Here is an 11,347-nt window from a genome sequence, read left to right on the forward strand (position 1 = left end):
ATCTGCACGTCGTTACATTTAATTATCCGTGTGAGTCAAACAGAACATCATATCATACATGTGGAGACAAAGACACACATCACCACCACATCCAGCCCAGTGAGGACCATAAAACCATGTCCAATGATAACGTCTGATGATGTCATCTTCATCTTCATCTTCATCTTCATCTTCATCTTCATCACCATCACCATCCATTATTTCTTATTCTCCCTCCTTCCTACTGTTTTCTATTACTGTTATGTTTTTTGCTTGAAACTCTGCCACAACAATTTCCTTTCGGGTAAATAAAGTTGTTCTCATCTCATCTTCATCACCATCATCTTCATCATCCTATAGAATACCCCCGCGTGATGACGTGGATCCCAGAGAAAGGTCCAGAAGGCAGCAGCGCTAAAGATCATTATAAAGAAGATAATAATGATTGTTATTATGATTATTGTTGTTCCAGCGCAACTCAGGAGCCGCGGATTTGAACGACAAACAATTGTGTTTAAAACAATAAACACACGTCCGTCTTTCTTACGAGATGGCTGGAGATTTATTGCCGCTCCAGTGAAAACTTGATTATTGATTTCTGCAAATGATTATTGCAGAGAGGGGGGGGGGGGGGGTTATCAGGACAGATTACCAGAAAATGAAGCTCCTCCTGATGAAAGTCCGTTTGGAAATTAGGGCCAAGTTAGTGTTTAATCCCCGGGGATTGACCGCGGGCGCGTGCCGGGCCGACGGACACGCGCCCGCGTGCGTCTGCGCGTGCGAGGCGGCAGAAACGTTCAAGTGGTTTTAAAAAGCAATTAGCGGCGGCGGGAGGGCGCGGGATTACCGGCGGGGAACCGGGGACGCGCCGCCGGACGCACGACCGGGGCCGCCGCCGAGGCCGGGGCCGGCGCAGGGAGTCCGTCCCCACACACACACACACACACACACACACACACACACACACACACACACACACACACACACACACACACACACACACACGCACGCACGCACTCAGCCCATAAACAGCGGGATTTACCGCGTTCGGAATAATGAGATTTTATATTTCAAAACAAGAAAAACAACACGCACGACTGACAAACAGCCGCGGGGGATGGTCACCATGGAAACAAGAAGGACAACAACCAGGACCACAATACGATAATCCCAGAGAAATAAATACAAATCGTTACGTGCCCTACTTGGAGGAGAAGAAACCGAATTAGAATAAAATAAGGACTAACGTTATTCTTTTTGTCATATGGTTGTGACGTCACCGCCGCTGCATAATATTATTGTTGTCACTCGGACGACAATATTATTAGTAAAGGTGTAATTACAGCCTTGATATCATTATTATTATTATTTCAAACTGACGGGAAGACACTTTGGGCTTGGATTGACTTATTATCATCGCGATCATTATATAAGTGTGTGTGTGTGTGTGTGTGTGCGTGTGTGTGTGTGAGGATGAGGAGGGAGATGGCGAGTGTCGGTGTCCGTGACGTCAGCGGCGGCCGCAGAAATTAAAAACGCGCGCAGTGAATCCTGATCGGATTGAAGGAAAATTGGTGGCAATTAATCCCCTGGGATTGAGGGGTGGGGGGGCGGTGGGGGGGCGGTGGGGGGCGGTGGGGGGGTCCCGCCGCGCCGCCTCCCGATTGGCCGCGCCGCTGATCCGCGGCCGCCGCGGGCCATAAATGGGCGCGTCCGTGCGCTCCGCCCCGCACAGCCGCAGCCATGCCCGGTCGAGAGGACCCCTCCGCCGACGACAAGCCGCCCCGCAGCCGCCTTCCTCCGCCACCTCCTCCTCCGCCGCCGCCGCCGCCACCGGAGAAGCCGCGGCTGCACGGCCCGGGCTTCCGGTCCAAGGGCTTCGCCATCACGGACCTGCTGGGCCTGGAGGCGGACCTGCAGCCTCCCGCGGCTGCGGCGGCGGCGGCGGCTGCCGCGGCGGCGGCGGCGGCGGCTGCGGGCCCCGGGCCGGAAGCGGCGGCCGCGGCGGCGGCGGCGGCGGCGGCCGCGGCGGCGGCGGGCCCCGGCCTCGGCGGCTTCTCGTTCCCCGGCGGGTCGCTGCCGCTCGGCCTCGGCTTCCTGTGCAGCCTGGCGGCGCAGCAGCCCGGCGGCGCGCCCTGCTTCCTGCCCGGTCACCTGCCGCTGCTGCAGGCGCGCCCCGACGCGCACTACATGCACGGCCTGGACGCCCGCGGCGGCGACGCCTTCTCCGGTACGAGCGCGCCGCACACGGCCTCCCTCCCGCCGCCGCCGCCGCCGCGCCGCCGCTCTCCCGCCGTGAATTCTAACCTCCGTCTCTCCAGATGACGAGTGTCTGTCCGACCGGAACGACGCCAAGACTTCCGGAAGCTGCCAGAAGAGGAAGAAGCGGCGGCACAGGTGAGAGTCACGTGACCGGAGGACACAGCCAACAACCAATCAGGAAAAAGAACAGAAATTAAACACCGCGTTCGTTTAGACATCAACAAATACATTTATTTTAGTGTTAACAAATATATTCGTTTAGACATCAACAAATACATTCATTTTAATGTTAACAAATATATTCATTTAGACATCAACAAATACATTCATTTTATGTTAACAAATATATTCATTTAGACATCAACAAATACATTCATTTCAATGTTAAAAAATACAATTTTTTTAGACATCAACAAATATATTCATTTAGTCATCAACAAATACATTCATTTTAATGTTGACAAATATATTCATTTAGACATCAGCAAATACATTCACTTGGACATGAACGAATAAATTGATTTTAACATTAACAAATAAATTCATTTAGACATGGACAAATATATTCATTTTAATATTAACAAATACACTCATTTCAACATGATCAAATAAATTAATTAATCCATTAACAAATACATTCATTAAGATATGAACGAATAAATTGATTTTGACATTACCAAATACATTCATTTAGACATGAACAAATAAATTCATTCATCCATTAACAAATACATTAATTTAGACATGGACAAAAAATTTAGTTTAGACATGAATGAATGAATTCATTTTAACATGAACAAATACATTCCTTTCAACATGACCAAATAAATGAACCCATCCATTAACAAATACATTCACTTGGACATGAACGAATAAATTCATATAGACATGAACAAATACATTCATTTCAAGATGACCAAATATATTAATATATCCATTAACGAATAAATTCATTTAGACATGGACAAAAACATTCATTTAGACATGAACGAATAAATACATTTTGACATAAATGAATCGGTCATTTAGACATCAACAAATAAATGAACTAATACATTAACGAATACATTAATTTCTGCAAAAACATATACATTAATTTATACATTAACGAATTAATCCCTTTAAATACTAAAGAATAAATTCATTTACACCTAAACACCTAATGCATTCATGTATACATTGAAGAATACATCAATTTATTCGTACAAAAAAAAATCAATTGACACATTAACAAATACATTCGTCTATTCATACAAAATAAATCAATTTATTCATTAAAAAATACATACATTTATACATACACAAATAAATCCATTTATACCTTCAAAAATATATCCATTGACACATGAACAAATAAATCCGTTTATACATTAATGACTAAATCTATTTAACATTAATAATTGAATAAATACATAGATTTATATGTAAACAAATATATTCATTTATACAGAAGCTAATTTCATGTATACATAACGGAAAAAATGAATGAATTATTGAATAAATACACATTAACAAAGTATTAACGAAGAAATAAATCTAGACATCTAGACTGAATGGAGGCCCATCTTTGACCTCTGACCCCGAGCTAACGCGGCGGGCCATTTTTTTCTCAGGACGGTCTTCACGTCGCACCAGCTGGAGGAGCTGGAGAAGGCCTTCCACGAGGCCCACTACCCCGACGTCTATGCCCGCGAGATGCTGGCCATGAAGACCGAGCTGCCCGAGGACAGGATCCAGGTGCGACAGCCTCCCCGCGCACGCCGCCGCCGTCGCCGTTTCCCCGAGCGCGGCTCACGAGAACCCGCCTCTGCTTCCAGGTCTGGTTCCAGAACCGCCGGGCCAAGTGGAGGAAGCGGGAGAAGTGCTGGGGCCGCAGCAGCGTCATGGCGGAGTACGGCCTCTACGGCGCCATGGTGCGCCACTCCATCCCCCTCCCTGAGTCCATCCTCAACTCCGCCAAGAACGGCATGATGGGGTCCTGCGCCCCCTGGCTGCTCGGTGAGCCGCATGCACGTCAGTGCCACGCACACACCACACACACACACATACACACAAACACACCGCATATATACACACACACACACACAACATAATCACACAGACCCACAACTTAAAGTCAATGTGCTAAAAGTAGTGATTGTTTTTCACTTTCTTGCCACACAAGTTTTGTGTGTGTGTGCGTGTGTCTGTGTGTGTGTGTGTGTGTGCGTGCGCGGTGTGGTGAAGTGTGTGTGGTGAGGGTGTGATGGAAGGACGAGCGGTTTCCGGAGACATACTGAAGTGCCTGTGGTCTCCTCAGGGATGCACAAGAAGTCTCTGGAAATGGCCAAGAAATGTTCTGGCGCTCCAGAATCGGACTCGGTTCGGTCCGAGACGTTCTGCGACCCCTCGGAGCGGCGCGGCGGCACCGAGGCCCACGGGACGGACCCGGGGCCGGGGGAGGAGGACGAGGAGGACGAGGAGGAGGGGGAGCAGCTGGAGGAAGAGGAGGAGATGGAGATGGAGGAGATGGAGGAGGAGGTGGCCATCGACCTCTCCAGCTCGTCCAAGCAGCAGCAGCATCAGGAGGGAGCGACGTCGCTCAGGTCCGCCTCCTCGCCGCGGCGGCACGGCGACTGCCCGTCAGACAGCTGAGGGCCGGCGGCCGCGGGAGCGAACCCGTCCGATTGGCTCGTCCTTCGGGGAGCGCCGGGAAGGCGGCTGCGGTGCTTGTTACCGTGGCAACACTGACACGTTTCCCTGAAAAAAGTATTTGAGCAGGAGCGCCGCGGAGCCACAGGGGACGCAGACGGCGACGCCATCGCAATCACCTCTGCGTCAGCTCGCCGGACCCTCCGGCACGGCGCCGGCCACGTGACCAACCCCGCGGGGAGCACGTCTCCTGGGACCTCCGGGCCCAGCGCGTCCTGACAGGCACGCCGAAGGAGCTCATCCAGGCCCGCAAACATCTGCAGAAGAGCTCCTGGGCCATCATGCTAATGACGCTAACGATGCTATTGATGCTAACGATGCTGCTAGCGAGGCTCCCGTGCTGCTGCTGCAGATGGGGGATCTGGTCCACGGTTCTATCTTTGCATTTTGAACAAATATGTTATTTAATTCTATTTCATGTTTTATTCTCGTCTTGTGAAGAAGATTTTAAATGTTTTATTTAAGCAAAGTGTTTATGACCCATGTTGGAAACTGAAATAAATTGCTGTATTTTTTGTATCTGTGCGCTGCCTCACTTTTATCGAATGAACCCTCGGCCTGATTACTAATAATCATTTTCACCTCTCGGGTGAAATGTGAGAAATAAAATGTCATCCGAAGAATCTCATGACGCCCGCCATCCCAGCCAATCAGAGCTGATGTCAGGGTGAGAGGCGGGGCTTAAGGTGGACGTCACCAAACAGTCACAGACTCATTCACACCTGGAGATAATTAGGTCTTAATGATTTTTTTTTAATGATCATATATATATATATATACACAAAAATCTGTTTAGCCAGGGGTAACACACACAAAAATATAAATATAATGACATATAACTAAAATACTTTCTTTGCACATCTAAAGCAAACAAAATGTAAAAACTAATAGTTTTTTTTTTCCCAGCCTTGGGGCTCTGAAGTCCATCTATGGCGGTGCTGTATTCATCCAGACTGAACCTTGCTTTGCTTTTAGTCCATTTCCTTTTATGAATGTGATGTTTTCTCAAAAGTAGAACAAACTGTACAAAAAAAAGGGACGTGCTTTTCCTTGGTGCGATCTTCATACCAAAGAAAACTGTATTTCTCCTGCAGCTGCAGCAACAATCCACTCCTCCTCTCCAGCAAGGCTTGCACATTGAACCCGAATATTTGTGAGTACAAGCAACAATAACATAAATGTACAATAGATTCTTCATGTATTCCACAGAAATCACCAGCGTCAATCTTCTTCTTCTCCTTCTCGTTTGGTCTTTTCCCTCCAGGCGTCTCCACAGTGAATCCACCTTCTCCATCTCCCCCTGTTCTCTGGATCCTCCGCTCTCACACCAACTACTTTCATATTTTCTCTCACGTCATCCATTAATCGCACGAGTCAATATCACTTCTCAATCTTTCTAAAAAAAATTTTCTATAGCTGGATATATTTTCTGTGTGATTTTTCGGAGACACTTCCTGGATCTTATTGTTTTAGCAGAATTTCTGACTCCTCAGCCACACTGGCTTCCAGTCTAACTCATTACAAAGAGAAGGCAGAAAACCTTTCGCTGAGGGAGCAGTCACACCCGCAAAAGATTTCTGATGTATTTATTTGGACATTTGCCGCTTGGAACATCAACACGACTGTTCAGGACGCTCTGCTGCGGCGCTGCAACTCCTCAGGGATAGCATAGACTATGACCTAAATTCTTCCAGTAATAGCAACTGACCGTTAACCCTCATGAGCCCTCCGCACAGAGACCTGGCCGTCACCATCAACAACACCGTGGTCAGGCCGACCACAACCGCGAGAAACCCAGGTGTGGTCCCGGACGACCAACTGTCCAACCTTCTGGTGCCCCCAGCGGTGACCATCAGGCCTCTGGAGCTTCTTCAGAAAGCGGCAGCCCTCCTGGTGTTCAACCGTCCCAAATTCTCCCTCACACTCCCCTTCTGATGTCCTTCACCGGCTCCCGGTAGCATCACGTCCAAGACCCTGGTGCTCGTCTACCGGCCGGTGAATGGGACCCCGTCTTATCTCCAGGATCAGGTCCAGCCACTCGTCCCTTCCCGTCCCCTCCGATCTGCAACCTCTGGGCGACCGTCCACCCATCACTCAGAACCCCGGCTGCCAATCTGACTGGTCTCAGATCTTCTCGGTCTCGGCTCCTCGGCGGTGGAACGAACTCCCAGAAAAGGTCAGAACAGCAGGTCCCTGCCCATCTTCCGCTGTGAGCTGAAAACGTACCTCTTCACCAAGCACTACCACACTAATCGCACTTAGCCCCCCCCCCCACAAAAAACGAAAAAATGAATGAATGTATGTATGTATATGGTTTAGAGATGGTTATTTGGCAGAGTGGTGACTTCTGAATAGCGACGACTGGTACTTTGGTTTTTTGGTTATTGAATTTTTGCAAGTTGCTTTGGATAAAAGCGTCTGCTACATGAATGTAATGTAATAAGCTGTGAAAGCAGACTGATACCGCGGTCGACCCAGCTTTTATCCTGTTGAGAGACACTGTTTTGCGCAAGATGACATGATTTATGGGTTTTAATGGAATAAAGAGTTGGTCGTTTCTAAACGCGGCTCATGAATATTCTGTCAAGCGTCGGTTGACACGACGAGCTCACTTCCGGTTTCCCCTGGGCGTCGCGAGATTCCGGAGCCACGCCGGCGAGCGGCTCGACTTCCCGTCCGGTTTGCGTGCAGCGGTCGAAATGCTGGACCTGGTCGCTCTTAGACGCCAACTGACGTCAACTCTGGTGCAGCTGGTTAGCGCAGTCACGTCAGAGACGTATCCGGCGGCTTGCGACGCCTCTTCACGTGAATGTAGTCGAACGGAGGTAAGCTAGTGGGTCCTAGCAGAAGCTAGCGGCTAAACAAGATGTCGTTTCTGTCACCGGAAGTGGAGTTCCCAGTAGTTTACCAAAACAAGTTTCCTTCAAAAAAGCCAAGCAGAAACGGTCCAGAGAGAGTCTAGGGGACGGAGCGAGGAGGGACGGACAGTTAGAGGGGTCCTGACGGAACTCCCCACTTCAAGGCAGACATTTAAAGGGGACGCGAGTGGACTATATTCGGGTAGAGAACTACAATCCCACAATGCACTGCAAGGGACGCCTCCCTCCTAGCGGAAAAACGTCACACCGCTCGTGCCTCAAGGTGACGACCTCCACCAATCAGGGCGGTGCTATGGGATTGTGGGTAATGTAGTTCACCTCACGAGACGTCATCTTCATTTAGAACAGGGGTGTCTAAGTCAAATACACTGAGGGCCAAAAAACAAATTCGTTAGAAGCCGAGAGCCGGACTAATTCAGTGTTTATTAAAACATATTGAACTGACCGAACATGTTAAACCAAGACCTAAATGCTTAAATGAAATTGCATGCATTATGAAATGAAAATGCAATATCATGCTGCTCTATGATCATATCAGTTACTGCTTTCAAATACTAAAATGAGACAATAAAAATAAATAAGTCAAATCAGTTGTATTCTGTCTGATGGCTCCTATCTACAGTTAGTCCATTAACTGAAAAATAAATCCATTAACTGAAAAATGAATATAAATAATTAAAATACAATAAATTGAAATACAAAAATCTATGGCACACAGACAAAACAATACTTTCTTCAAAGAAGAATCACATGTCTTGTAGAAACAAATGTAAACATTTAACTGAATTAAAAACTAAAAATACGTTCATGCTCTGTGATGATCCCTTGTCTGAGGCTGAGCTGATACTTGGTGGCGTCTCATCTTTTGTACAAGTTCATCGATGTTCGGGGTCTGGCTCTGAGGTGAGGAGGTCCTCAGGATTGAGTGAAGGTGTTCATCACCAAGACGGCTCCTGTGTGATGTTTTGTTTAGCTTCCTCAAAGAGAACAGTTGTTCACACAGGTTTGTGCTGCCAAACATAGAGAGCGTCCCAGCAGCTTGGATGCGAACCTTCTTTTGGGCGTCAAAGCCAGCGAATCGGCGTCGGACGTCGGCGGCAAGTTTGTCGATTATATCGACAAACTGCCCTCGGGAACACGGCGGGAAAGAGCTTCTCCTCCACGGTCTGGCAGCTGGAAAATGGCTCAAGTTTTCTATCTGCATCTGCAGCCAAACTTTCTCCACATAAAAGACACACAGCTTTGCCTTTTACCTCCATGAACATGAACTCTGCCTCCCACCTGCCTGGAAACCCCCTGGTCTCAGCGTCCACCTTTCGTTTAGCCATTTTTTGGGAGGTGGCTGATATTTGACATCTGCTCTGACTGCTGACGAAGAATGAAACCAAAGCCTGCTCGCTGCGCTGCAGTGAGTTCAGCGGCCACGTTGCATCACGGGGAATATAGTACTGGTGCGTTCAAAACACCAGCAGGCGGCTGCGGCCTGCGGGCCGATTCTAATTCTAATTTAACTTCATCCCAGGGGCCAGAGATACTTTGTTCATGGGCCGGATCCGGCCCGCGGGCCTGGACTCTGACATGTGTGATTTAGAATGATCACTGAGCCTTAATTCATCCCCGAGGGGAAATTTGTTCTCTGCAATGAACCCATCATGGATGAGCGTTGAGCAGAAGGCCGCCGTCCAGCGGCGAGGCTTCGGTGTCTCGGTCAACGACACAAAGAGACGCCGGGAATCCAACCGGGAGTGTTGGCTTCAAGGAGACAACTGCTCGACCTCCTGCGCCGCCCCCGAAAATAAGGAACGCTTCAGGAATTGGGGTGTCATCAAGTGACCCAAATTAGTTCTCAATGTTGAAAAACATTTCAAAAAAGTGTTTCTATTTTCAACGTTATTGTTTCACTTATAGGTCTTGATTTTGAGTTTCTCCCTGAGTTCCCGGTCATTCTTCACTCATCATTCATGGACTCCGTGTGATGACATCCGTCTGTGTGCAGTGTGAAGGGACGCCATCAGGGGTGGAGCTCCGGGGGAACCACGCCGTCCTGGTGGACACGCTGTGTCAGCGGGCCGTGGAGAAGATCCTGCTGCTGCTGCTGGAGTCGATCGCCGCCGACCCAAAGACTCCGAGTCCAGGTGACCGCTCGGAGACGAGGACGGGCGCCGATGGCTCTCTGACCCTCTGGGTGCCGGGAGCAGATTTAGGGATGGTTTCCAGATGGATCTGAGCTCTTTAAACCCAGGCCCGGGTTTAACACCCGTTTGAAAACACCTAACGATGACGAGACCAAGTTACCTGCAAAACTTGATGGAAAAACCTCGTTTTTTTTTCTCTGCGAGCCGAGCACTGATGTGTGTGTGTGTGTGTGTGTGTGTGTGTGTGTGTGTGTGTGTGTGTGTGTGTGTGTGTGTGTGTGTGTGTGTGGCAGTGGTGGTCCAGGGTCAGAGGTCGGCAGGTGGGAGCATCAACCCGGAGCAGCCGGTCAGTGTGTGTCTCTTCGCCTGATGCAAAGGTCAGCGGACGTCAGTGTGTGTGACATGTATGTGTGTGTTCCAGAGCGGCGCCCCCCGGTGGCTGCTGGTGTCTCTGCACGGCAGTGTTTGCGGTGAGGCTCCGCTAAGGATCATGCTAACTTCCTGTCAGTCCTTCTTGAGCTTGACAATAGCAACGGCTATCTGTGTGTGTGTGTGTGTGTGTGTGTGTGTGTGTGTGTGTGTGCAGGTCAAAGTGGAGTCTCCGCCCCTCAGGTCCTGCCTTCTGACCATGAGTACGCCCGTCCGTCGTCCTCCTGGCCGTCCACCGGTGGGCGTGGAGGGCCGAAGCCTCCCCGCCAGCCGGCGCTGCGCTGCCCGCGCTGCAGGAAGCTGTTTCCCTCCACGGAGCGTCTGACGGAGCACCAGAGGCGGTGGCACCGGCCCTGCTCGCTGTGCGGCGCCGCCTTCCACGGCGTGCTGAAGCTGCGGAGGCACCAGCTGGAGAAACACGGCCTGCCGGCGTTCGGCTGCGATTTCTGCCCCAAGAGGTTCAACCACAAGACGCACCGCGACCTGCACGTCAGGGCGCGTCACACCGGCGAGAAGACGCACCGCTGCGACGTCTGCGGGAAGGCGTACGCCGGCGCCGGCGTGCTGAAGGCGCATCGGGTCACGCATTTCCCCAAGACCTTTGTGTGCGACGCGTGCGGCCGCAGCTTCTTCCACGCCAGCCACCTGACGCGCCACAAGATGGTTCACCGCGACCCGCCGCCGTTCGCCTGCGGCGTCTGCGGGAAGAGGTTCGCGCAGGCCGACGACCTGCGCGGCCACCGGCTGACGCACGCCGCCGACCGCCAGCTCTGCTCCGTCTGCGGGAAGCGCTACCGCCGCCTCCGCAGCCACGTCCTCCGCAAGCACTCAGGTGAGCGGGCCGGGGGCGGAGCTTCTGACAGGCCCGGGGTCTGAACGCTCCTCACCCTCGCCGCCGCCGCACGGCGTCTCCGTCCAGAACGACTCCTGGTCCTCCAGAGGTCAGGGGTCAAAGTCTGACCCCATGGAGCA

The 11,347-nt window shown here is 50.4% G+C and overlaps 2 protein-coding genes across 4 annotated transcripts; both read left to right on the plus strand.

The window, feature by feature from the left end:
* Positions 1 to 1,722: 1,722 nt before the first annotated feature.
* Positions 1,723 to 5,451, plus strand: vsx1 (visual system homeobox 1 homolog, chx10-like). Of its 2 annotated transcripts, none has more exons than XM_086162825.1 (5): positions 1,723 to 2,209; positions 2,301 to 2,376; positions 3,855 to 3,978; positions 4,059 to 4,254; positions 4,541 to 5,451. In XM_086162825.1, exons 1-5 carry the CDS (start codon positions 1,723 to 1,725, stop codon positions 4,873 to 4,875), a joined length of 1,218 nt encoding a protein of 405 aa, XP_086018951.1. In that variant the 3' UTR covers positions 4,876 to 5,451. The 2 variants fall into 2 exon arrangements, with proteins under 2 accessions (XP_086018951.1, XP_086018961.1); XM_086162835.1 differs by having other exon boundaries at positions 4,059 to 4,239.
* Positions 5,452 to 7,553: 2,102 nt separating this feature from the next.
* On the plus strand, positions 7,554 to 11,344 carry LOC147236940 (uncharacterized). Of its 2 annotated transcripts, none has more exons than XM_086175924.1 (5): positions 7,554 to 7,757; positions 9,808 to 9,946; positions 10,240 to 10,292; positions 10,368 to 10,416; positions 10,533 to 11,344. In XM_086175924.1, exons 1-5 carry the CDS (start codon positions 7,632 to 7,634, stop codon positions 11,249 to 11,251), a joined length of 1,086 nt encoding a protein of 361 aa, XP_086032050.1. In that variant the 5' UTR covers positions 7,554 to 7,631; the 3' UTR covers positions 11,252 to 11,344. The 2 variants fall into 2 exon arrangements, with proteins under 2 accessions (XP_086032050.1, XP_086032058.1); XM_086175932.1 differs by having other exon boundaries at positions 7,662 to 7,757; positions 9,720 to 9,946.
* Positions 11,345 to 11,347: the final 3 nt, after the last annotated feature.

Source organism: Fistularia commersonii, chromosome 2 (assembly GCF_037954325.1).
Source record: "Fistularia commersonii isolate RoL2024-O1a breed Wild chromosome 2, RoL_Fcom_v1.0, whole genome shotgun sequence".
Classification (NCBI taxonomy): domain Eukaryota; kingdom Metazoa; phylum Chordata; class Actinopteri; order Syngnathiformes; family Fistulariidae; genus Fistularia; species Fistularia commersonii.

Bases quoted from the DNA above. Each gene is read 5' to 3' on its own strand.
- vsx1 (XM_086162825.1), top strand. From the start codon at position 1,723: ATGCCCGGTCGAGAGGACCCCTCCGCCGACGACAAGCCGCCCCGCAGC. The intron at 2,377-3,854 runs GTGAGAGTCACG...TTTTTTTCTCAG, and splicing joins AGGAAGAAGCGGCGGCACAG to GACGGTCTTCACGTCGCACC. The intron at 4,255-4,540 runs GTCAGTGCCACG...TGGTCTCCTCAG, and splicing joins GCTCGGTGAGCCGCATGCAC to GGATGCACAAGAAGTCTCTG.
- LOC147236940 (XM_086175924.1), top strand. From the start codon at position 7,632: ATGCTGGACCTGGTCGCTCTTAGACGCCAACTGACGTCAACTCTGGTG. The intron at 9,947-10,239 runs GTGACCGCTCGG...TGTGTGTGGCAG, and splicing joins CCCAAAGACTCCGAGTCCAG to TGGTGGTCCAGGGTCAGAGG. The intron at 10,417-10,532 runs GTGAGGCTCCGC...GTGTGTGTGCAG, and splicing joins TCTGCACGGCAGTGTTTGCG to GTCAAAGTGGAGTCTCCGCC.